This window comes from Strigops habroptila, chromosome 18 (assembly GCF_004027225.2).
Source record: "Strigops habroptila isolate Jane chromosome 18, bStrHab1.2.pri, whole genome shotgun sequence".
In the NCBI taxonomy this organism is placed as follows: Eukaryota; Metazoa; Chordata; class Aves; order Psittaciformes; family Psittacidae; genus Strigops; species Strigops habroptila.
Window position 1 is genome coordinate 3,152,992 of NC_044294.2, and position 26,262 is coordinate 3,179,253.

The 26,262-nt window shown below is 54.8% G+C and overlaps 1 protein-coding gene across 1 annotated transcript in view; it reads right to left on the reverse strand.

Moving 5' to 3' along the window:
• Positions 1 to 304: 304 nt before the first annotated feature.
• GRM4 (glutamate metabotropic receptor 4) overlaps positions 305 to 26,262 on the reverse strand; it is a 47,740-nt gene continuing 21,782 nt past the window's right edge. The window contains exons 4-11 of the mRNA XM_030473525.1: positions 20,866 to 21,001; positions 18,249 to 18,403; positions 17,617 to 17,757; positions 11,939 to 12,139; positions 11,018 to 11,154; positions 9,544 to 10,479; positions 4,143 to 4,389; positions 305 to 1,167 (exon numbers count right to left, since the gene is read on the reverse strand). Coding sequence (XP_030329385.1) covers positions 1,118 to 1,167; positions 4,143 to 4,389; positions 9,544 to 10,479; positions 11,018 to 11,154; positions 11,939 to 12,139; positions 17,617 to 17,757; positions 18,249 to 18,403; positions 20,866 to 21,001 — 2,003 coding nt within the window. The 3' untranslated portion in view covers positions 305 to 1,117. The remainder of the gene's footprint in view (positions 1,168 to 4,142; positions 4,390 to 9,543; positions 10,480 to 11,017; positions 11,155 to 11,938; positions 12,140 to 17,616; positions 17,758 to 18,248; positions 18,404 to 20,865; positions 21,002 to 26,262) is intronic.

Here is a 26,262-nt window from a genome sequence, read left to right on the forward strand (position 1 = left end):
TTGGGGAACAGCAAACGAGAAGGAATTGTCCCTTTCTACCCCAGATCCTGCCCCAACCCCTGAGCACTGGTGCAACACAGGCTACAGCATGTGCCCCAGTGCACTGTGCCAGGGGAATGCTGAGCTCTCCTTTCCCTGTCTCATCCCCTCTCCCAAAGTCCCCGTTTGCAGCAGGATGGCCTGGAGAAGGACACCAAGCCCCATGCTGTCCTGGAGCACTTGGCCGCCCAAAACCTTCCCTCATCAGCCAAAACCAAGTCACCTCCTGGAGCCTGGAACGAACAGTCACCGAGAGACAGCAAACGCTGAGTGCAAAACCATGGTCTTTTATTAGAAATCTCCTCGTATAAAAATGATCATGCTCTACACAGTCATCAATAAGTCATAAACATCCAGGCACTGAACTTTTTTTTGTGTGTTTTTGTTTTTTGACTGGTCAGTACATAAAGCAGACATATTTCAATCCATATGGTCATCACATACATTAATTAACCACCTATAGAAATCAGCACTTTGAACACAGTCTAGGTTTTATCTTATTTTATTTTGTTGTCTGTTTTTAAATTAAGTTTTATGCATTTTTATTTATTTTTTCCTTTTTGCAACATATAGGATTGGGTAGGATATGGGAGAGAGAGTGAAGAGGGACGGAGGAAGACAGGAACCAAAGAAAACGGAGGATTAAAAACAAAAGAAAGAGCAAACAGAAGGTTCTACACAACCACAAACAATCTCACAAATTCCAGAAAAGGGAAAATGTTGGGTATTGGATTTTTGTTGTTTTTTTTTTTTTTTGCCAAGATACAGGAAAAAAACCCCAAAGACTTGCCAAAGTCCGTCACCTCTTCCCCACACCACCTTCCCCCTGTCTGACTGTGCTCCTGGGGAGGCACGCACCCTCACGGTGCTCGCCGGGTCATTGTCGTGGTTCCTTTGTACTTGTTTTGCTGCTGTTGCTCATCTTCCCCAGGAGCTCTGCCCAGCGGCCCCACCAGGAGCGTGTCCCCCCCCGCTGCCACCTCCCCGTCCCTTCCAGCATCCCCTGATGAGGATGTGACTCGGCTCCCTCGGGGCATCCGCCGCCTCCCTCCATGCCAGGCAGTTGTGATCACTGGAGCTAAATCGCGTGGTTGCTATAGCTGACGTAGGTCTGTTTGGTAGCCAGTGCTGGAAAGAGAGACAAACCTCACATGTATCATTAATGAAGTCCACCATCCCTTCCTGGCTCCCAGCACATCACCCTGACCTGACCAGGAGATACCGGCGGTGATGTGACATGGGGTTTGCTCATGGATCGGTCAGTGCTGGCACTTGGGAACATTCCCTGCAAGGGCAAAGAGTGTGGCAGAGGGGCTGAGCCCCATGGCAGACCCTGGGGACTCTCTGAAGACAGTTCATCATGAAGAGAGCCTCCAGGACATGACATGAGCCATGGGGAATGTGCTCTCAGGCTCTCACTCACTTCCCTCAGCAACCTCTTACAGACAAACCCGTCCCACGTTCCCAAAAGCTGAGCTCGCTCCAGCCCTGCAGAGCAGGGTTTGGGGTCCAAGCTGGGTGCCTGCACCCCTGCACGCTGGTCCATAGACCTGAGCAGCAGCACCAGCAGTGGTGGCATGAAACCTGGCTGCATCCCTCAGCCCAGGATGCCTGTGCCCATGCTGGAGGAACAGGGCACGTACATAAACCTGCTGCCACCTTCCAGCTTCCCCAGCCCTCGGGATGGGGCTGAATGCAGAGGGGGAGGCAACAGTGGCTACAGAACCACCACGTGTCCCAGGCTGACACCAGGGAGCCACAGCAAGGCCCGGAGCCAGGAAAGCAATAAATATATTTTGCCAGATAGCAATAAATCCTCCTGCTTCCCACAGGGCTGCACCCTGCCTCTGGGCTCGCTTGCTTTTAGCCACAGCCACAGCTCAGGGAGGTGGGAGCAGCAGCTTGCAGAGCCCTGGCTTGTCCCAGAGCCTCGGCTGGGCACGATGTGCTGCAGAGATCCCACCATGAGGTCCCCAGGTACCACGGGGCTCAGCAAATACACGGACACCCTCCAGCCAAGGACATAGACAAGCATGGGCACAGACAGCAAAGTCCAAGACACCACAAGCAGCACAAACACATCCTCTGTGGAGACCATGCCCATGGCACTGTGCCGAAGGGACACCCAGCAGCTCTCCCTCTGTCTCGGTGCCTCGCTGACAAATGAACCTTGCTGCAGATTTCAGACTGGTGTTCCCAGATAACAATTACACAGGCCCTAAGAAATCAGAGCTGACAGCGAGCGGTTAGCCGCGGTGTTTCCATAGCCAACCTGCCCATATCAAAGCCCCGCAAATTATTTACTCTGATGTTTATTTAAGGATGTGTGACCTGCCAGTGACAGTGAAGAACAGCCCCTTGGTCCTGCTGACACCCCTCCGTGCCTCCTGCCCTCCACACTGATGCCATGCCCGGCTGCCTGCCCTGTTCACACTGAGCTCCCGTATTCCCAGAGCCAGGATGCAGCAGACAGGAGGCTCAGCTCTCCCTGCTAACAACATATATGATCCTCAGGGGCTCCTGCGCCCATGCGGGAGAGGATGCTCAAAGCAACTGAGAACATATGGGAATATTTGGGTTCAGGTCCCAGACAAGGTGCTCACTGCATCCATGCCTCCAAGCCCTTTGTGCCAGCAGAGCCCTGGGCAGGAGCAGTGTGTGGCTGGAGGTCACACATGCACAGTATCACAGCCTGTGACACTGATGCCATGGGGAGTCTCCAGGGCAAGGCTGGAATGCTCCTGGCAAGCCCTTGCTGTGGGGAGCCCACAGATACCCCCAGCCTTGCATGGAGCATCTCTTGCACAGACACAATGGGAATGACAGAGGGATCCCTACCCACTGCCACATTGGGATAGGACCACAGACCACACAGAGCTGTGATAGCAGCTCACAAAAGCATGGGTGTTTGTGGGCCTGACCATGTAGAAGCCCTTCACAAGGCAGACAGGTAGATGAAAGAGTCGATTATGCAGAGAGACTCCTACAGAGAGACATCGCATACAGAGCTACTGCCAGCAAGAGCCATTACAGAGCGATGGAGATGCCAAGGGATATTAAATAGCTCAGAATGGAATGAGAGCAAGCGTGGGATTACAAAGACAATCATGGCTTTCCATGAAATGCTGTTTGGACTCCATCCCACTGATGCTGGAACCCAGAAACTCTGCTAACACGAGGAACATTTGTATTTCCACAGGGTTTACTTCAGATTTAGCCTGGATGGGATTTCCCTCTCAGAGGACCCCAGCAGCATTGGCTCCAACCATTTCTTCCTCCTGCAAGGCTCTGGTTTTGGAAACCCAAACACAGAACAGGCACGCACCCAGCTTCCCAAGGGTTCCCGAGCCTCTTACAAGGAGGCCGGTGGCGCTGTCCCTGTGTCAGCCTTAGCCCCAGCCTGGCTCCAGGAGCAGCTACAGGCAAAGCAAACACCCTTCCCGAGAAGCCACAGCAGAGCCCTCCTGGGAGCAGCTCCAGGCACCCAGAGTGGGCAGGATTCAAGCAGATCCATGTGTCCAGCCGGCATCCCACTGGCAGCAGCAGGAGCGTCTTCAGTGCTGTTTCCCCTGCCACCACCCAGCAGTGTTACCCATGGGATAATGCCTGTGGAGGGATGGGAGCACCAGGAACTCAATCAGAGGGAGGCAGGACATGTCCTGTCTCAGCTACGTGGCTGCAATGACGGAAAACAGCGTTTCTCGGGTGGGAATAAACTAACGATGTGGGAATCTCCCCTGCCCGCAGACAGATGATGCTGTTCCCTTGCCGAGAGCCAGGAAACCCTCCTCATGCCCCGGCTGGAGCACAGATAACCAGGGCACACCTCCCTCCTTGGAGTGGCTTTGGGCATGGCAGGGAGCAGAGTGACCCCCAGACATGAGATGCATCCCTCCCCACGCTGCCCTTGCTCCTGGGAGATGGCAAATCCATGGGGCAGGAAGGAGCCGAGATGTCCCTTTGCCAAGGAGCAGCGCTGCCGGCATTGTGCCCATGGAGGACAGCACAGCTATGACCCACCGGCGAGCCAGGGCTTTGGGCTTCCCAGCACTATACTGGTCCCCAGCAGGACCAGCTCCCAGCCCTGCAGGGAGCCACCTTACCTTGTGTTTCCAGGTTTTCGCAGAGCTCTGATTTGGCTTCTCCATTGGGGCGGAAACCTCCCTTCTGAGAGAACTTATTGGACATGGTGGCCGCCGTCACCACCGCCTTGAGGCTCCGCTTGCGCTTGGGGACGTTCTGCTCCGGGTGGAAGAGGATGATGTACACCTTGGGCATGTAGAGCATGCCCAGGGACACCGAGGCACTCAGACTCACCGAAATGGTGAGCGTCGTGGTCTGGATGTACATCTGCAAGACACAAGGGCACGAGCTGAGACCCAGCACGGCTCTGTAGGATCCAGAGAGGGTCAGCTGGGAAAGGAGGAAACAGGGGAGCATGGAAATGTTTGGGTTAAATAAGTGAAGGGGTGGGAAGCCGGGGTTGGAAATGGTCGCAATACTGGATCTTAAACATCAGACTCAACTTGTTGCATGGGCCAAGTTGCACCCGCAGAGGCCTTTGGCTCACTTCCACTGTTCCCCCCCCTGCAGACACAGGGATGCTGTGCCAGTGCCTGTTCCTGCATTTCGGGGCCTCCCTGTGCCAAGCCCCCCACACACTCATGTGTGCTGCAGCAGCAACCCACCAGCACCCCAACATCAGCAGGGACAGAGCCCTTGTGCTTTGTCACCCTCCCTCTGTCCTCCCCGCACTCACGGCCCACCGATGCTGCAGTGATGGACACAGAGAGAACATCCACTCCCAGCCCCGGGGCACCCCTGGGTCCCCCAGCTCCCTTCAACAGGTAATTCCCATTCCCCATCTGGCTCCCTGGGCTGTTGTCATGTAAGTCACATATTACACACTGACGTTGCCTTTCTGCAGTCAAAACTAATTTCACGCTCACTGTCCAGGACTAACAGTGACAGATGTTTTGCAAAATGAAAGCCCATTAATCTGACTGCAGAATAATCCATTTTTCTATGGAAAGCATTTGGCAGGCTCCTTACAAGCCGAGGGCATCTGAATCAGGGGCAACGGGAGGCAAAGAGACGCCGTCCCTATGCTCAACCCCACCTATTGCACCCAAGAAACACGGGAGCCTGGGCAAGCAGCCCTTCCATGAGCATCCCTGCTCTCGGCACACAGCTCCATCCTCTCCAGCATCTTCTCCTCTACCACACGGTTCATGCTGGGTCTCTCAGGGCAGGGAGAGGGCTCTGGGTCTTCGGGTGCCTTTGCGTGCACTTTGGTGTCTTCTCCAGCTGTGCTCAGGTGCTGGGGCTGGTTCGGAGGTTGCCAACAAGGTTTTAGAAGGAGGCTCAAGGCAGTTTCTGAGCTTTATCCCATGGCTCAAAACATGGTATCTGGGGTTTCTTCTGCAGTTGTTTCACACATGGGACTTAGTGCTGTGCAAAGTGGCAGGACCTGGAGGAGCCAGGGGGATCTGGGGGGCTGCAGCCTCGTGGGGCTGTCATCCCATGCAGGACCGCAGGTCCCAGTGACCGCGCAAAGAAAACAAACCACATGGACCCAAAGCATTCCAAGTCAACCCAAAAGGAAAAAGAAGCAACAAAAGCTTGTTCTGAGTCAATGGAAAAGTTTTGTTTGTCCCCAGAATAAAACCTCTTGCTGTCACATGTGCTGGTTTGTTTGTTCCACCTTCTCTCTACGTGTACACAGAGTCAATCTAGGCAGCTTATGGAAATAAAAATGTCATTTCATCAAGGAAAGTCAAAACATATCCCAGGGCCAGAATAGCTGCGCTTTTTTTGCTCTTCTTTCTCTTTTTTCCACCTGCTGTAACTCTCCAGACTTTGCTGCAGGTGACCTGGATGCTGGGAATGACAGTAGCATCGGAACACCACCTCCAGGCACCCCAAGCCCTGTCCCAGAGATGGGCACAACTCTGCTCAGCACCCACGGGGCACGGCTGAGGCTCAGCAGCCCTTCATCTCCTCCGCCTGCCGTGCTCCTGCTCCCCAGCAGATGCCTTTCACTTCTCAATCCATCATTTTCCATGTTTCCTGCCTCTGCAGCGACTCCCACCCGCGCCTCGGGACTCGGAGGCGTTTCAGCAAAGAGGGAAAGAGCAGCTGAGCTTGAGCTCAGACGTCTCCGGGTCGGGCTCCATTGCTCATAGGGATTCCCTTTGCCAAGATCCGAGTGGCACCATCTCCAGGCACCCAATGCTCCCCCATCTCTGAGCCCTCCTCAAAGCCCTGCAGCACTTTTGGGGTCTCAGAGGGCCACGGTGGCTACCTGCACCCTAATGATGCGTTTGCCAGAGACAGCCCCATTTTCTGCAGCCTGCACTAACCTCAGCTTTGCATCAGGCCCCTTTCCAGCTCAGAGAGAAATATTTTTAGCCTGGAATCTGAGCACAGTCATGAAGCACCGCACAGTTAACATCAAAAAATGACGTTTCTCACAACTTTGGTTCCTGCTCTCTTAATCGGTTTCCAACCCAGGGCCCCACTTTGCCCCTCTGCTATCAACACCTGAGCTTCCCCCAGAGCCCTTTGAGGTGTGCGCTGCAGCTATCAAAGAAGTTCCAGCTCCTGGGGCAGCAGCATCCACTGCTTCATGGATAGGATCAAAGAACACAGCCTGTCTCTGACTCGGGATGACGACGCTGTATTGAGGGACTGCAGCCACCCTAAATGACCCCACATAAGTCCCCAAGCCCAGCGCTGTGCTCAGCCTTTGCCCCAGGGCTGGATGAGCCCATTCGGCCCCAGGGGAGCAGCCCGGGCTCCAAGCACAGTCTTGCACAGCTTGTGTTTGTCCCAAAGCAAATCTCTGCCACTAATTGGCAACCTCCCCCCGCCTCTAAACCCAGGCCTGGCCCACTGCAAGAGATTCTGCACCACCACAGTGCCAGGGAAGGAAAACCCACTTAGTCCTCATTCAGCACCGCTGAACAAACCACTGGACAGTCCTTATTCCTTTCTCTCTCCCTCTTTTCCTTCGCTGAAAGCAAATGTGATAAACAGAGAACCAGACAATGACACCGCTGTTCAGCTGCTGCCTTATCAGCACAGGAAATTGTCTCTTTCTTTAGATCCTCTGTTATTGCTATTTCTGTAATCCGCTGGGATCGGTAGGGATAAGAGGTTCTTTCGAGAAAAGGCTTGGGGGACTTGTTATAATAATATGCCACCTCCATGCAAAGTTGTAGGCACAAGGTAAAGCAAAATAAAATAAAAACAGAGGGTTTCATCCATCTCCTCCGGACCATCAGCAGCTCAGATGGAGCCAGGGCAGAGCTGCCGGCAGCGTTTGGAGGTGTGAGTCTGCCCTGTGGCATATCTTCAGGACTCCAGCGAATCTCCAGCCTTGCTCTACGGGGAGAACAGTGGTCGATGTTCCCAGCTTTTCTTTCGCAGGCGTGCTGGCCTCGGTCCCTGCAGGAATGGGGCGAAGATGATGGGATCCCTCTCTGCGGTGACCAGGGGATGCGCCCCTGAGCATCCCGGCAGCACCGGCACCACCGCGGCGTGATGCAAACACCAAGGACATGCTCAGAGCCAGATCTTCTGTGCAGGCTGCGTAACGACACCTTTTTGGCCTTTTCCTCCCCATGGCTGCAAACCAGCAACTAAAGCATTGGGGCAGCACTGAGCAGCCGATTCCCCTGGCTGCCCCTTTGAGTGCATTCATTGTCCTTCAGCCGCAGCCTGGTGATGCTCAGAGCGCACACCCCATGGCCTCCTGGCCCAGCACCAAGCTGAACCACCACAAACCCCTCCTGGGATTGCTCAGTGGATGCCGTGGCAGCCGCAGGCTTTGAGAGAGCAAGCCGCGTCCAAGGGGAGTTGGGAACATCACTTTTTCCGCCTCTAATCAGCTTGTTAGCAGCCTAATAACAGAGGAGCCCTGCATATTACAAGCCCCCGAAGTGAGGCACAGCCTATTGTCGAACTGCTGCTTGACAGCCAGCTTTCGGCAGCCCTAAATTATCCCATGACAAGCTGCAGTGAAGAGGTGAGCAACCTTGCGCATAATCTACAATCATTATCATTTCCATCTTTATTACCCACAGTATGCCGAGCACATTAAAGAGGCTTTAAGGGAGCTTTTGTTTTGCAATAATTTCTTAAAAAACCTGCTTTCTTGTTAGTATCTCCCCTGCCATCTCATCAAAATGGAAACGCTGCAAAAGGCTCCATTTTTTTCCTTTAAACCTTCATAATTCCAGCCTGTGTGGGCTGGCTTCATAGAGGTTTTTTGGTTGAGCCAAGGTTAGAGGTGCCTGCGCAGACCCAGCAACCCCCTCGAGCTCCAGGGTTTGGTGCTCTGAGTGGAGACAGCTCTCCAGGACACAGCTGAAAGATCTCTCAGCAAACCAATCCTGGCCCTTCTGCAGTAGGTGTTTCCAAAAGCCGTGGTGTCAGCAGCTCAGCATCACAGTGGGCACATTCAGAGGAAGTGATCCCACTTGTGATGGCTCCAGAGGGAATCCGGGCAGTGGGTCACCCTGGGGATTTCCAGGGAATAGCAACACGGAGGTTTATTTGTCACAGGCAGCTCTGGGCTGGCAGGTGTGAGCTGTTTGCATTTAACACAAATGCGATTCTTGTTTTGGCTGGCAGGCAAAGGGGATTTGGGTCTTGTTCATGAGATTTTTCTTCTTTGTTCTCAATCCCTCTCACTTGAGCATGGAGCTTCATCCAGGCTGGCGTCAGTCCCGCGGGTACCAGCACCGGGACCACCCTTCAGGAGCCGCGGATGGGGAGGAGGACAGACAAACAGGCAGGTTGTTTCACAGCACAAATCCACCTCTGGGGTTATCTGGCCTGTACTCATCTACCCTGCGTGGTTAAGTCACATTTGGAGTCGCAGGGATGCTCCTCCCCAAGCCCCTTGGCTCTGCCCTGCACAGCCCAGCCAAACACATGGGTGTGAATTAAAATCCCAGTGAAACAGTCATGGAGCGAGGAGCCACGAGAAGCCACACACCCAGCAAGGGAGAGAACACACCGAGAGGCTGCTCTGCTCCCTCTCTTTGTCCTTGCCCTCCCCTGTTCCCAAGTCTCGGGGATTTTGGAGGGCAGCACCATCTCTCCAGCCTCCATCACCGACTCAGCACTGGGAAAAGGTGCCGGCTGGGCAGCCCCTCATCCCTTTTCCATGCAGAAATGGTGCTCATGACACTGGGGACCTAGATGTGCCCTGGGCAATCATCCTCCCCCAGCCCACAGCAGCTTCTGCTGCCCACTGCTACCCTGTCTTGAGAGGGGCAGCGCAGCCAACAGGGCACTGAAAACCGGAGGGAGAGGGAAGAAATGAAACAGGAAAGTCTCTGCTCCCCCATAGAGCAAGAGGTTTGCAAACCGACTCTTCCCACTGCGATTTCCAAGCCGGCAGGACCCCTTCTTGCTTAGGACATGCCAGCCTCTCTCAGCCCCTTTCCTGGCAGCCCACAGGGCCCCCAGCCAGACCTGTCCCTCCTCACTTACCTTTTCTGCTGACTGCGACGTCCCAAAAAATATGGGGATGAAGGCTAACCACACAATGCAAGTAGTGTACATGGTGAACCCAATGGGTTTGGCTTCATTAAAGGTCTCCGGGACCCCGCGGGTCTTAATAGCATACACAGTGCAGGTGACCATGAGAAGCATGCTGTACCCAAGCAAACAGATGAGGGAGAGGTCCGAAATGTCACATTTGAGGATGCCCCGGGCAAAGTGGGGGTTTGTAGTCCGCTGGTCCTCGTAGTCAATGACAGAGTGGGACGGGTCCACGATGAACCAGATGCAGACACCCACGAGCTGCAGCGAGATGAGGCTGAAGGTGATAACCAGCTGGGATGCGGGGCTGATGAACCGGGGCGCGCTCACCGACTTCTTGCCCTGCTCGAAGATGCGGTAGATGCGGTTGGTCTTGGTGAGCAGGGCAGCGTAGCTGATGCTCATGCCGAGCCCGAGGAAGATGCGCCGCAAGGAGCACGTGCTCAAGTCGGGCTCGGCAATCATGAGGAAGGTGGTGGCGTAGCAGAGGAAGATGCCCGTCAGCAGGACGTAGCTCAGCTCCCGCCCCGACGCCTTGACGATGGGCGTATCGTTGTAGCGCACAAAGGTGATCACCACGAAGAGAGTGGCGATGATGCCCACGATGGCGATGAAGACGGGGACCACAGCCCAGGGCGAGCTCCACTCCAGCTTGATGATGGGGATGGGGGTGCAGCTGGTGTGGTTCTCGTTGGGCCGCTCGTTGAAGTGGCACCGCTTGCAGTGGAACTCATCCAGCTGGTACTGGTACCCATCGCAGCGCTCGCAGTGCCAGCAGCAGGGAATGCCCTTCACCAACTTCTTCCTCTCACCCGGCTTGCAGGGCAGGCTGCAGATGGAGCTGGGGAGCTGGCTCCCACCCCCAGGCCACAGCATGCTCTCCACCTGCGGGGCGAGATGGCACCAGCCCCACTGACATCAAGCTGGGCATGTCCAGCATCCCTGGGACACCTCTGCTCACAACAGTGGTGGCCCGATCCAGCTCCTTGCACCACCAGTACATCCCATGTACAGGCCTACCCAGCATGGGGACAGGGAGCGGTGAAGCTCTCCATCTGCCTTTTGGGAAGATTCAACACCAGAAACCCAAAACAAAGCCCCTCCTTCCCTGGGAAAACCCCTCTGCTCTGTTCTGGCCTCTCCTCCCCTTACCAGAGCTGCAAAGTCGGATACCCAGAGCCCGTGGAATATGGTCACACACACTGATGGTGGGTCTCCGCGGTTGAACCGCAAGGGACACCCTCCCCTCTGACCCCCCCAAAGTTTGGCTGCCAAACTTTGCACTCATGGGCTCCCTGGCTCGCAGCCGGGTTTGCTACACGCTGCATGGGCTCAATGGATGCAGAAGAAACCTGCAGGACCTTTCCCTTGGCATGGGCCTCACACGGCCACACCACAGGCACCAGCCAGACCCCAGCCTTACTTTTAGGTGGAGGTGGTCGGTCCATTGCCCAATGACTCTGTACTCAGGAGTGGAGTTCCTGATCTGGTACTGGTAGATGTCGTAGCGCCCCGGCGCATCTCCATTCTCATTGAACGTCACGGGAGTCCCGGCAATGCCTGCAGGAGAGGAAGACTCAGCATCCCCAGCACTGGGTGCCCTGGGCAATGGTGTTGAAGTGGGCTTTGGTTTGATGCTTCCCTCTTGGCGTGGGTTTTCTCACTGCTGGGGGTGCTGCAAGCTGCCAGGGTGATGCTGGTGCAAGGACCTTATGGCGTTGACCCACTGACCGCCCCAGCAGCCTCCAGCGAGCAATGCCAGGCACCGAGTGGTTACACCAGCCAGGTTAGTGCTTCTTTTAAGAAAGGGAGAAAAGCAGCTCTAAAGTTAAATCAAGTGAACTGTGCAGAAAAACACAATGAAAGGAAGAGAAAAATCAAGCAAGAAGGAAAAATAAATAAAAGAGACACTGCAGAGGAGATTGCAGTGTGGAGATAAATAGAAGTAATAAGGAGAACAAGACAGAAAATGTTTAAGGAGATAGAGCAGAGAAAAAGATGTACTTCCAGAGGAGATCTGAAGAAAGACAAGGACACAGGAGCATGATTCATAATTCAGCAGGACCTCTGCCAGCCCAATGCGAGCAGGCAGCGGGGCAGTGGTGGGGGTGCAGACCGCCGGACAGCAGCGTGAGGGCAGGATTGCTGCCGGGTTCCTTTCCAAAGGCTCCAGGAGACGTGGAACCTCAGACCTCCCCGTCTGCTGATCTGCTGCAAAACCACTCAGTATTTGCAGTGTGGTGGGTGCCAAATGGTAGCGTGAATAACTGGTGGGTGCTGCTGTGTGACCCGTAATGGGGAGAACCGGAGCCACCCAGCCCCACCACCCCGGGGACGGACAGACCTGAGAAGTTGACACTGCGGATGTACTTGAGCAGCTCCACACCATCCACCGGGTCCATCCTGGGGCACAGCCCCACCTTGCCGGGGCACAGGTTCTTGTGCATGTTGTGCAGAGCGTGCCCCATGGCATAGACGGCGTCAATGACAAACTGAACCTTGCCCTCCTGCTCGTACGAGGAGTCCTGGCCGATCCGCTCTCGGTCTGCAGACACACATAAAGCCAGGCTGCACCTCCCTGATGTCCCAGCCATTCCCTGCTGGGACACCTCCGCTGCAGCCAAACCCTTGCAAACAAGCCTGCTCTGGACTGAAGCAGCTGAAACTCCAAGCCCATTCCCAAACCCACAAACCCATCAGCCAGCCAGGGCAACTCTGTCCCAGCGGGAAGCTTACGCTACCTAAGCATGCCACAGGAAGGAGCAGCAGGGCAGAAACACACCTCAAACACCACCAAACTCCTCCCAGAACGAAACCCACATTGCAGATGTGTTTCACTGTATTTCGCAGCTCTCCCCCAGCCCCTCTGAGCAGCACTCTGGGAAGGTTTGGGGTACATGAGCTGGCCCCTGCAAGCAGGAGAGTGACGTGCATGCAAGAAGCACATTCAGTGGGAAATACTCAACCTCCCTGTAATGCAGTTCTGAAAATGGGGGTGCTGGCATCCAGCTGTTCTTCCAAGAGCCCTTTGGATGTCACATCCCAGTGTCATGGGACATCTCTGTACTCCAGGTCTCCCAGTGAGACATGGGCTGGGATTGACATCTCATTCTCAGCCCGCGGGCTGACCTTCCTCTGCCAGGAGCTCCCACCAGCTCAGCCTCTATCAGGGGCATCAAGGGAGCTCCCAGGCAGTGTCCATCACTGTCCTCCTGTCACTCTGCTCCCCTCGTCACCCCCTGCCGCCCTCCCACCCTGCTGACCCACAGCCCTTTGCAGTCTCCCTGGCCATCCCTGCTTGCAGCATGCTGCAGGGATCTGGTAATTACCAGTGACAGCTGCCTGCCCCTCCTGTCACCACCGCCCTTAATGGGACAAGAAACATGTTCATCATTTAGCAGAAGACACCGATTAATGTAGCACACTGTTAATTACAGCTAAGAAAGGGTCTCCCATGGGGCAATGCCATGACAGAGAGACACAGCCATCACTGCGTCTGTGGTACAGCCACAGCTCCTTCAGCAAGAGGGAAGGAGTTCCTCAGGGACAGGAAGGCACAGCTTCCTCCTCCGGAGAGGCAGAGCCACCCCAGAAATCCGTGCAAGGGCATCCAAAACTAATTCTGACTCCACCATGCATGGATGCTCCCTGATGCAAGGTGGGGATTGCAGGGGACCAGGCACACAGCCTGTGCAGATGGGCACAGAAAAGGCATATGGAAGAAGCAGTTGCTGATTCCCTCCTTTCCTGCTGCAGGAAGGTGGGACAAGGCCAGCGCTGGATGCAGAGCAAATCTCCACTGAATGGGGGTAGCCCAAGAGCCACATGCCCAGAGGTCCCTGTGGCAGGGCTGAGAGGGAAACGTGCCACTGACAGGACACTAAAGCAAATGGATAGTGAATGGGCCAATAAGAAAAGATGATATCAAGGAGATGAATTTATAGCACATCCTTCAAAGTTATGAAAACGCTTTTGTATACATGGAGATTACTCATGCGAAACCCGTCAAGTTATCTTTTCTTCCACATTATTGACAAGAGCTATTAATCTCCTCCCTCAACTTTGGGCCTTTCCCTGCATTCAGCTTTCAAGGAGCAGACAATCCACTCTATCTTGTCAGGATAATTATCCATTGAAAAACAGGATGTAATAGACTGTCCAGGGGAGCTGAGCCTTTGGGACTGCCCCAGCCCTGCTGCCGCCCTGCCCAGGTGGCACTTAGGACCCAGGACTCATCCCATCCCAGCTCCTCAGCTTCTCAGCAGTCACCTCAAATCCCACATAGGTTGGTCCCAGCAAGTAAAATACAACCCACTGTGATAACACAGGATGCAGAGGCTGGACCTGCCTCCCAAACATCCCTCTGGCTTGCAGCAAGCAGCATCAGCCCAGCACAGTGGGAAAAGCCGGCTCTAGTGCCAAAGCCAAGCTGTTACAGATAAGCAGGCATCTCTGGGGCTGTGCATCTCCAGGGCTGTGCATCTCCATCCGCACCTTGCCCCAGGCCCCAGCCGCTTTTGCAGACAGGAATTAAGCTGGTGCACAGAGGGGACAACACAGAGCAGAAAGTGAAGGCTTGTTCCCAACACGGAGACAATAAATCTCCACCAAACTCACAGTGGATTAGGACCACAAAAGGGATGTGACCCCGCTGATTATAATTGCAGGGCTATGCATCGTTCTACAGAGCTGATAATTAATTTTCAACGGCGTGATGAGCCTCTGCGGGCACCCATCACAGGACAGACGCAGCTATCTCCTTAGGCGATGGATGAGACAACATTAGCATCAATTCCCAGCACATGGCTGGCTTTCGGTAGGAGTTAATCAAAGTCACAGTGCTGATCCAGAGAGCTGGGGAAGGTGTTGCCTCTGAATCTTCAAATCTCATGGGTGCTGGCGGCAGCACCCAGCATCCAGCACAATGCTTTGGGGCTGGGTGAGCCCATCCAGTAGCAGGGACTGTCCCTGTACATGGAATGCTTGCTGCAAACATCTCTGCAATGAGGGCATAAGCTGCCCTGTCAGCGGGGCTGACAGTGCCCGTTTGGGCAGCTGGTGGAGTTGATGGGAAGCTGAGCAGAGACATTGCTGGGATGACCTGCCTGCAGTCAGCAGGAGCCTTTTATCATCTTAACTACCAGTGAGCCATGCAAATCCTCCCCATTGGCCTGGCTGGGGCACGCTGTGCTGGAAAACAGCCAGTGCCACAAAAAAAAACCCCCAACCTCATATTGAGACCAGTGAGCAGCAAAACAGAACGGGGAAAGAATATGAGGAATCACAAATAAAGAAGGAAAATCAAATAAAAACTCCTCTCCCCTGTGCCCACGTTGCTGCTCGACATCTACCCGCAGCCTGGCCAGGCGGAGGTGAGCACACAGGCAAATCCCCAGCCCTGCTTCAAAGCAGAGTCACCATCTAGCCCTGCTAAATGAAGGCCGTTAATGAGCTCTCCTGGAAAAAGATTAGCCTGTAGGGCCTGGGAGCATCCTGCAGTCCCTGTGCGGGTGGCACATGGAGGGACACAGCCCTGAGCCATGCCCTGTTTTCCTGCCCTTGTCACCCCATCGGCTCCTCCATCCCACTCACAGCACCCCAGCACCTTCCCGTCTGCACCTGCACGTGTGTGAACTATTAATGAAGCAGCACTGGCAGGATCCTGTCCCAGTGCGAACAAGGGCTTCCCGCAGGACCCAACCAGGCGAGGTCGGGGTACAGCCCAGTGGGGGGAGCTTAGAGGTGGGGAAGGATGCTAAGAAGAGGATCCTCCTGTAAAAGCAGGTCCTGGCCTGATCCTGGTCCCAGCAGGACTGCCTGGGGATGGGCACACAAGTCCTGATGGGTGCTGGAGCTGGTCTAGGGGATAATGTGAGCAGCTGCCAGCAGGAATTGCCCCAAAACCTGGTGCCCACCCCAGCCCTCACCCCTCACCTTCCTCCCAGCTCTCCCATGGGACCCTTTGGTTTGGGTTTTGGGATGCAAAAGCAAGTAAAACCAGCTTTTATCTGTACATGTTGGGTTCTACCTGAACTTGAAGCTCATGGGGAAAGTCAGTGCAATTCCCTCTAGAAAACAGCCCCAAAAGGGACATTTTCATAAGCCGTGCAAAGCAGGAGAGCACGGATCCGCTCGGGCAGGTTATTTGCTTCATTGCGTGTTATTTCCCTTCTCTGTTTATCTGCCAAGCAAACGTTCAGGAGGTAATTTATTTGCTGACAAATTCAGGTAATCTAAAGACAGTTCCTAGGACATTTGCCATGTCGTGGTTTCAGCCACCTCCACTAATACCTTGGCCCTGAAATATTGCTTGTTTAAATGTTACATTACTATGAAGATGAAGAGATCAGCGGTTTTCAAGACTTGCTCATGCATTTTCTGGTGCTGGGGATCTCTCGATGCAGTCGGGGAAGATGAGGAGCTCTCAGCTACCCAATGCCGTGACCACGGGCAAGTTATCTTGCACACTCTTGCTGCTTACACAGCTCATGCCTATGCATTAGCCACAAGACTACTTGGGGAAGCTACAGAACTGGAAAATCCTTTTGGAGACACAGAGGTGTCCCCAGATCATCAGCTGAACATGTGGGGAATGCCTGCAAGGGAGAGGATGTGGAAGCATCATCCTTCTCATCCTCAGCACTGAAAGAAGGGGCAAAACCCAACCCTGAATGATCAAACTTTCCAGGCATGGCTGGATCTATCTGCCTGCCAGCACACTTCCACAGACATCCCTACAAAGGGAAGAGGACACACACACAAACGTCCCCAGTCCTGCCACATGCAGCCTGTGAGCCGCCGTGTCGTTATCTGCTTTCAACCGGTGCCAGGCAGGCAGTAAATCTCTCCCATCTCTTGGTAAACATGTCACCTCTTTGAGCTTCCAAGCATCACCTCGGCAGCAGTGCTGTCATCAAGACAGATCCCCTGGTTACCTTGTTTACTGCATTAATCCCCACAAGCTTCTTGTAGCTGGAAATGGCTAAAAATGTGGGGGTTGAAGAGGAGGTTGGGGCCTTAGGATGAGGTTCTGCAGGGATGAGGTTCCTTTTCCACTGTGACAAAGGGGCACATCAGACATGGGCAAACACAAAATTGCCTCCTCTGTGGGCACCCTCCTATGGGGGCCTGGCAGCACCCTCCCTGCAGCCACAGCATCAATGCTGGCTGAGCAAGAGCCAGATCCTGACCCTGCACTACCTATTGGCCTCATTCCTCTGCAACCAGCCCAGCCTTCAGCCTGCTCCAGTGAGACAGGAGCTGCTTGCAAGGGAGCAAGGATGCTCCAGTGGCTTCACGCCTTACACAGGACAACAGTGCTTCTGCCAAGCACACGATTAGAAAGAGGCAGTTGCCTAAATGCTGCATGATGGTGCAGAATTCATCCCCAAATCCCCCAGACTTGGGTGGGTTTGTACCCGCAGAAGCAGGGGCCAAGGGAAGGGAGATGCATGAGAGGGGAAGCGTGCATGAGAGAGAGCTGCCCTGGAAACCCTGCATGGGGACCATGCCTTCACATGCACACCAACCAACAGGCTCCACATGCTTCCTGCACCACACACAGCGCATCAGGATGCACAAAAGCAGTTTTGTGCAACATTCCTGTCCACTTTTAGACGAGCTGCCACCATCACGAGCCCAGCAAACACCCAAGTGTCCACATCGGCACAGGGCAGCCCCGCATCGCCGCCATTCCCCACGCTGCCGAAGCTCCAGTGTTTCTCCAGCCTTCCCCAAATTCCCACCTGGCTTTGATGCTTAGTCCAAAAAAACCCTGCTCACAACCGAGACCACCCCGCATGGAGAACTAATTGCCACAGAGCTGCCTTGAGCTGGGCTGGTAGTTCTGGAGCAACAAGGACGTGGCTGAGCTGAAAGGCCGTAAGGGGAGAGCAAGGGAAACTCTTCTAACACATGCCCTTGGTTCTTTGCCATTGCCTTCTCATCCCTGTGCACCCCGTGTGATATAGCAACACACACCCAGGAGCCTCCGCTTGCCCACAGCATCCCCACAGCTCTTACTGGTGCACTTCTTGATGCTGCTGCCCTTCTTCAGCGCGTGCCGGCTCAGCTTGCAGTGGAAGTTTTCCTCCCAAAACTCAGCAAACCAGATGTTCCGGCGGTTGTTGTCCAGAGTCCTGCTGGAGAAGTAGCGGTCGAAACCTGCCCAAGGAAGAGGGGATGGAAGGGATAAATCTCTGGGATGGCAGAGAGATGAAGGCTCTGGGAAGACCTTAGAGAAACTTCCAGTACCTAAAGGGGCTACAAGAAACCTGGGGAGGGCAGGTAGGGATAGGACATGGGGTGATGGCTGTAACCTGAAAGATGGTAGATTGAGATGAACTCTTGGGCAGAAGCTCTTCCCTGTGAGGGTGCTGAGGCGCTGGCACAGGGTGCCCAGAGAAGCTGTGGCTGCCCCATCCCTGGCAGTGTTCAAGGCCAGGTTGGACACAGGGGCTTGGAGCAACCTGCTCTAGTGGAAGGTGTCCCTGTCCATGGCAGGGGGTTGGAACTGGATGAGCTTTAAGGCCCCTTCCAACCCAAACCATTCTAGGATGATTTTAGAGCCAAAACCTGCCAGTTAAGGGGATGCTTTCAAGGGCACAGCCGACCCAGGGGCATGCTGATGGTACCTACCGAGCACAGCCCCTTACCTTTAACAGAGACCCGCTTGGGCAGGATGGTGACGGAGCCCTCGGCCACCTCTTCCAGGTGCAGAACGGGGGAGATTTTGGAGCCCCAGCTGTCCGAGCCCATCCAGATGAAGTGTCCCGTCTGGTTCGCCCGCTTGGCCGCCTCCAGCACCCTTCTGCAGAGAGAAGCAACAGGCACTGGCACCGTGGGGCTGGGGTACCGGCTTCAAGTCCAGCCCCACAGAAGCAGGATACTGGCACAGAGCAGGACACCGTGCTGTTTGCATCTCCTGCTCCAGGCACTCATTTGGCACCATGCACCATCCACAACCCAGTGTGTATGTGTAGACAAGAGCAAACTGTGCTGCTCAGCTCCTGCACCCTTCGTCCTCCCAGCCTGGGCACGCAGGCTGCTTCTCCCACATGATTTGCATATTTGCTGACTGGTAATTGAATTTCCCCCTTAATTACCCAATATTAGGGGAAAAAAAAAAAAACCAGGTTATGCCACAGCAGGCAGGAAACGCAGCAGCAGTGGAGAGCAATGTGTGGTGTCGGCTCCAATCAGCACTGCAAGCCATGGAAGAAAGCCAGGCAGTGCTGCCAGTGCCCAGGCTAGAGCTGAACTGGGCTCTGCTGGGCTCAGCTGGGCAGCAGTTGGGAGCTGGAGATGCCATCCGTCCTGCTGAGCATCCCTCACAATGGACAGAGACTCAGCCACATGTGCTGGCACATTCCACCAGTGCCAGCCAGCTCAGAAAACCTTAGTAGGTGGATGGGTGCTTTGCTGCATCCAACCCTCAGGGCTCTTTATTCCCTGGGGGGGCTCATGTGTGCCCCCAGCTCCATGAGAGCGGGGCCCGGGGCAGCTTTGTCCTCTCATGCAGCAAGGAGGCAGGTTTACAACTCGCAGGAGCTGATCATTTCAAGTCCAGATGGTGTTTGAAACATGAGATAAGGGGGAAACAACAATAAGTACAAATCAAGCAGAGAGAGGAGACAAGATGGGAAGAAGCAGGTATGTGCTGGAGCCACAGGGCCAGCAGGCAGCCGTGCCCCACGCTCCATGCGCATCCCACCACGGGGAGGCCAGCAAAGCCCATGTCCCACTCCAAGCATCTCCAGCTGCCCATGGTCCTTGTGCGGGGCCAGATCTCCCCAAGGCAAATCAAAGATATTCCTGTGGGATCAGTGATTTACACCTAATCGAAGCCAGGCAGAAATTTAAGCAACAACCATCTTCGGACCATCTTCCCAGCAGCATGGCCCTGCATGTGACAGGGGAGGCAGCTCCATCTTCCAAGCTTCATAGCCCAAGCTGGCACGAGGGTCAGGATCCGCAATCTCCATGCCTGGGCTAAACCCACGATCACCCGGCGTGAGGTGGGTGTGTGTAAACCTCTGTTCATGGGATGTAATCCTATTTGGATGGGTAAATATTTACAAACCCCAGTTAATGGGGCTTGCCATTTACACAGCGAGGTAAATCCCCCGCTTCTCGCCACACACCCGCGTAAATGTCAGGTTTGCAGACATTTCTATTAAGGAAGGAAAAAAGAAACTTGGAGCATTCGAACATCTGATGTAAACTGATATAAAATCGCAGTTTACCCACATTTACATAATGTTTGCTGATTAATAAATTAGATACTTAAGAAATCAGGGGTAGTTCCATGTGAATCATTCTGCTCCATAAACAACAGGAGCTGCAAGACGTCACTTCGCCTGCAGAGCAGCTCATCACCTCGAAGCCTGGCTGCATCCTCAGCCTCGCCGGGCAGGCAAAATGACAAGGCAGGGGGAGTCCCCGAAGGCCCCCCAGGACCCATTCCTCTTCCATGCTAGGAGCTGAGCTGCAGAGCAGAGCAAAACCAGCGTCTGGATCCTGCCACAGGCGGTGCTCAGCGAGGCTCCACGCCAGCTCTGACCCACCCAGGAGCAGCATGAAGCAGCCGGGTCGTGACAGCAGCGGTTGTGAGAGTGGCAGCAACATGCCAGGCAGCCACCTTGATGTCAGCTCTGGTGGGTCCCTGCCACGTTGGAAGGTGCATCCTCTTCCCACTGGAGACGTATCTGTGCCACTCTGCAAAGGCAGCTATGCAGACACATCTACACCATGTTGGATACACCATGTCGCAGACACACCTACTCCACGTTGCAGACACATCTACACCACGTTGGATATACCGTGTTGCAGACACACCTACTCCACATTGCAGACACATCTACACCATGTTGGATACACCATGTTGCAGACACACCACATCACGCTGGATACACCATGTCGCAGACACATCTACTCCATGTTGCAGACACATCTACACCATGTTGGAGACACTATGTCGCAGACACATCTGCTCCACGTTGCAGACACATCTACACCACATTGGATACACCCTGTTGCAGACACATCCACACCACACTGGATACACCCTGTTGCAGACACATCCACACCACACTGGATACACCATGTCGCAGACACACCTGCACACTGCAGGTGTGGTTGGCTCCTGTCTCTGTGCCCGGCTCCTGCCATTAGCATCCCGCACTGCAGCCAGCACCGTGCATGGGGCTCACGTGGAGCTTGCTGTGGGTGCCCTGAAGATCATCCCCCCCCAGCCACGTGGCCCCTCCGCACCTGATATCGTCCTCGTTAGCGAAGATGATGACGGCCCGTGCATGGGAGGTCTCCAGCAGGCGACGGATGATCTTGTCAAACTCTCCAGGCTTGGGCTCCCGCGGGATCTTGACGGACTGGGCCACGCACACACCCCCTGCAGCACAGAGAGCCCCGTGCTGAGACACCCTCCAAGTCCACATCGCCCCAGGACAGCCCCACAACAGGCAAAGGGCTCAGCACCACTCACAGAGCCCCACAGCCACCACCCGGCCCTGTGGGACATGTACCCAAACCCTCCCCTTACACCTCCTCTCCCAGATAGCTGCCTTCACCCCTTTTCTGCCCCACAGCTCAGCCCCTCTGTGCTGCCTCCCCTCCCATCCCACATCTCCATAGCTCTGCCTTCACCCACTCCTTTCAGTACCTGCCATCTGGAGCCACAAGCACATCACACCCTGTCCCCCTCGACAGACACATGGTCCCATCCCGGCATCACAGAGGGTTTTCCAGCTGGCTCCAAGCACCAGCCCCATCCCAGCACAGGACCAGCTCTGCACATGCAATGGCCAAATTCTGGCAGAAACAGCCCATGGGAAGTGGAGACGATGGGCTGCAGCCCTGGTACAAACCCTCCACCCTGAGACAGCAGCCTGGGCCTGCAAAGAGTTCCATTAGCATCCCTGCAGCACTGGCCAGGCTCCCAGCCCAGCTTTCCATAGGGCAATTGCAAAAGCAGCTAATTAAAATTAAAAGAGACAAGGGGAAGCTGACAATTGGAAGAGTCCCCAACACATGGCTGCTGGGCTCCCAGCCTCCAGCTCCAAAAAAGCCAGAGCCCTCCTGCTCCTGCATTTTTGCAGATGTCAATAAAAAAGAGAGATGGGAGAGAAAATTAAACATTGTGGGACCTTCTGGATGTAATTGATGGTCTCAATTTGCATAGTAAATGACACGGATGATACCTCCCTGCCACTAAAAGATCCCCGCTTAAGCAAAGGTCAGAGTAATTAGCACATGGTGGCAGGGAGAAATTTCCCAGCTCATGGCCCTGGAGAGGAGCAGGGATGGGGAGAGGCACCAAGGAGGGCTCCAGGATGGGAGGGTTCGCTCCCTCCCACAGGGCTGGAGGGAAACTGGGATAATTTGACCACTTGCAGCCAAATGACAGAGAGGGGGGAGGATGCGATGGGTGCTGAGCACACAGGGAGGGAGGTTGCAAGGTTGGGGATAACAGTGTCCCCCAGCCAACACTTGCTGACCGGGGGAGCATCACCCAACCCCAGCTCCACACTCCGCAGCCACAGAGAGGGGGGTTTCTTTTCCCTTTCCTGTAGTAAGAAATTGGGCCAATTTACTGTTTGTTTCCCATATGGGGAGCCAGATGGATGGAGAGGAGGGAGTTGGATAAACAGACTCCCGGACAGACAGAGCAGCCAGGCGAGATGGGCAGCAGCAGCAGCGCCGGCAGGATGGGCACAGCCCTGCCTGGGGCACCCGGCCCCGGTCACCCCCAAGCCCCAGCCAGGCCAGGGTGGCACCGGCTGTGCCACCAGAGACAGCGCTCCGGCTAAGGAGCCGGTGCAGCTTAATTACAGTTTCCATGGCAATAAAAGGAGAAAATCCAACAAAAGCAGCAGTTTGCAAACACGAGAACCTTCCAAAAGCCCCGGCGCAGCGCGGGCGGGTGCACGCACACGGAGCAACAGCTCCGGGCTGGCATAAGCGCATACCCGTGTGCCACCAACACCGTGAGGCTCCTGTGCTGCGTGTGCTCTGCTCCCGGCTTGTGCACACACGTGCACACTCCTGAATGTGTAACACAGGGACACGGGGGTCCCAGGCGTGCGCATGGCAGTTGCACCACTGGCCCCTTCCCAGCACGGCAAGAGCAAACCCAGGTTTGAGGCTTTCCTGGGACAGCAGCAAAGCTTTGCACTGGGGTGCTCCACACGTGTTTTATTCCCCTCGCTCCAAGCAGTGGCTTCAAACACCCCCAGAATCCTGTGGCACTTGCAGAGGCAGCAAGTGGCCTTGGGTGAATGTGTTATCTTGTACACATGGGGAGAGGAGATGGGCCCAGGAATAAGAAAAGAGACTAAATCAGTGGCAATTCAGATATGACCAAGTCACTTGGCAGCTCTGTTAAATCAAACAAGCGAGGAATGCAACAAAACAGGGAATATGAGCAATTAGGATGTAGTAAGGACCTTATTAACATGGCGGCTGGACAGCACAGAGCACACAGCGGGGATGTGGCCAGGCCAGCGGGGATTGGGACATGGGAAAGCAGCTGGATGCTGGTTGAAAACGGATGGATGTGGATGTCTGCAGCCTCTGGCTGCACCACCCAGGCCCTAAGGTTTACTAAAGCTCATCAAGGCTCTCCAAGCTTGAAAATAACACAAACCCAGTCCAGGAAAAAACCCCCAGAGGGTCTGTGAGCTCTGTATTCCCACACACTGATGCTGACAACACCACTTAACGTTTCTATCTTCTTAACTAATGAAATCTTCTTAATAATGAAAAAAAGAGGTCAAGGGGGTCGGGGGGAGGTGGCCCCACTCACCTCCAGCAGCTTTCAGTGCCTGCATTATTCATGGCCCCCGGCACTGCAGTGGGAAGGGGGATTTGCCAAGAGATGCTCCTGCTGTCTTTGCACAAAAAATCCATTTAGTCAAAACACTGCTTCAAAGCCAGAAATCAAAGCAAGGAGGCAGAGATCATGGGGAGGAGGTAGTGGTGATGGGGAGGAGGCAGACACTCTCCCTCCTCCAGCGGGATGGCGCAGCATCACTCCCCAACTCAGGCCAAGGTCTGGCTCTGGAAGAAGGCAGGAGATGAGGTACAGGAACCCCTTTTCTCCCCCAGCTTTGGGAAAGGATCAAAGAGGAGCAGAAATAGTGGGGAAAGCTTCCAGGATCAGAGCAACAGCCCACAGCAAGATACTGGGGGCAGCTTGGAGACAGGCACCCAATTTAAGGGTGCTCAGCCAAGGTCCCATGCATGCCATTGCTGATGGGTGGCAGCGCAGGATACAGGGTGCTTGCAGCGAGAAACAGCCTTGAAAACCCAACTTGAGTCCAAACCTCCCATGGGTCCAAACTTGAGTCTCCAAACCTCCCGTGGGCTGTGGCAGCAACCAGGCACCCAGAGCTGCAGCCCCAGGGTCCAGGAGCCCCTGCAGCCCAGTCCCATGGTGGCAGAGCCAGCAGCTTCACTGGGAGGCTGCTGAGAAGACCCAAGGATGAAATATTCAGCAGCCTGCATCCGAGGAAGTGGAGATAGATAGACAAGGAGAGTGAAATGGAGGGGACATCATTACAGGAACACATCATACCCACCCTGGAGCAAACTGCTGCCTGCACCATCCTCAAGCACAAGGCTGCATCCCTCCCATCAGCATCCCACCAGCATCCCCGCAGCTCAGTAGGATCTCAGACCCCACCTCCAGCATCCCCATGGTTCTGCCAGCCACTTGCCGGGGCCCTTGGGGACTCTGCTCACTGAGGTGTGGTTAACATATGTTGTCAAACACAGGTTGGGGTTTAATCTCCACCATTACAGGCTTGGTGGGAGCTGTGGGAAGCACCCTCTTGATTGCAGGCATCTAACAAGCTTTCGCTGCTGTACACCAACAATCAGGGAGCACGCTGTCAGGGCTCCCGCAGAGCTGGTAGCTGCTGAGCACGGTCCTGGGGTGTTGGAGAAGGGGGGCCTGGCTTAACCATGCTGGGGACAACAACATCCATGTCCCCCGCAGTGTGATGTCCTCCCTGGGCAGCCCCGGGCATCCTAAGGAGGGGACCAGGCTCTGCACAGCGGCCCCGGTGGCCTTCTGCAAGCAGTACCTGCGCAGCTCCCCTGCGTGCTTCCAGCCTCCCCTTCCTAACCCCAGCATTCAAATGAGATTCTCAAGCCCAGAGTCTTAATTGGCGAGCAGCAGGCGGCTCCCCTGCCCCAGGGTTCATTATTCATATCACTTCAAAGCCTCCAGGAATCAACTCATTAGAGAAGAAGTCATTAGGGACATGCCTCTGTGCCCTCGTGGAGGCAGAGCTCCTGCGCCATTGTGAGACTGGAACGCTTTGGTGTAACCACGAAGCACAGGATGTCCCACACAGGTGAGGGCTTACCTTGTTCATCCATCTGCCCATCCACCCTCAACACTGCAGCAACAAGCAGCTTTGCAATGTGGGGAAGGCTCCCTACATCCCACAGGTACCCACACACAAGCCTGGCTGATGGGGAAACGGCCCCGTGTCATGGCATGAGCCAAGGGATAATAGCAGTGCTGGCAAGCCATCCCAGGTGCCATTGCACGTGGCTGTAATCTCTCCTTTGCTGTGGCAGAGCCCTAACGACAGCGATATCCAGATTATCCAGCACAGGGACTGCAACACCCTATGAGTCCCAGTCCCACTGATGGCAAAGCACCTCCACTACCAGCTCATGTGAGCCTGGGGAGACCAACCTTCCTTTGTCACGCAAAACCACCCACAGTGTGTCCCCTGGTACAGCCAGATCTCAGCTCATAGACTCCTGCACTTCATTCCAAGGTGGGCATCTCACCCCCTCCCTCCTAGGAATGCAAAGCAGGGAGTGATGGAAGCTCCCTGATCCCTACATTTTTGCAGCCCCCACTTTGGGGATAGTGGGTCCCTCCTTGCGTGTCGTGCTCTGCATCACACATCCCCATCACTTGAGGCTCCTGGCACTTGCTGCCTGCCTCATCCCTGGAACCAGCTCAAATACTGCTCTTCAGGGTTTTGAAATCTCATCAGACATTATCAATCTGAGCAATTTGAGCCTGCTTTTCAGCTGCCTGCATTGCTGGGCTAAATCAGTAATTAATGAATTTGTAACAGGGGAAAAGGAGGAGAAAAGAAGCAAGTGTTCAACTCAAGCCTAGGGCCCTGGGCAGGACAACGGGGAGCAGAAAGTTCAGGTTTCTCATGTAGGAAATAACACCACAGGAAGGATCTTCTGCTAAAGACCTAACCAGGGACTCAGGTGAGTCAAGCCCCACCAGCTCCTGCAGCTTCTGTGGGTGAGCTGCCCCTTGGGCTGTCTCCATCTCCCTCACCCTGCTCCAGCCCTGAACTGGGAAGAGCCAGGAGACTGGGATTTTGGGGGAGGTTTATAGCAAGATTTTGCAGCCTTCCCTCCTGACCCAAGCTCACATCACAGAGAACATCCATGGCCTCTGCTTCACCGATCCCCAAGGGCCGCATCTCCCTCCTCATCCCATCTCAGACCTGACCTCAGTGGGGGCTCCACAGAGCTGCCAGCATTTGCCTGGCATGACCCAGCCTGGGTCACCCGCAGGCAGCCCCTGCCACACACCATAATACTAAAGAGCAACATATCGACCCGGGCTGCAAGCCAGAGCCCTTGTGCCAGCCTCAACCACAACCA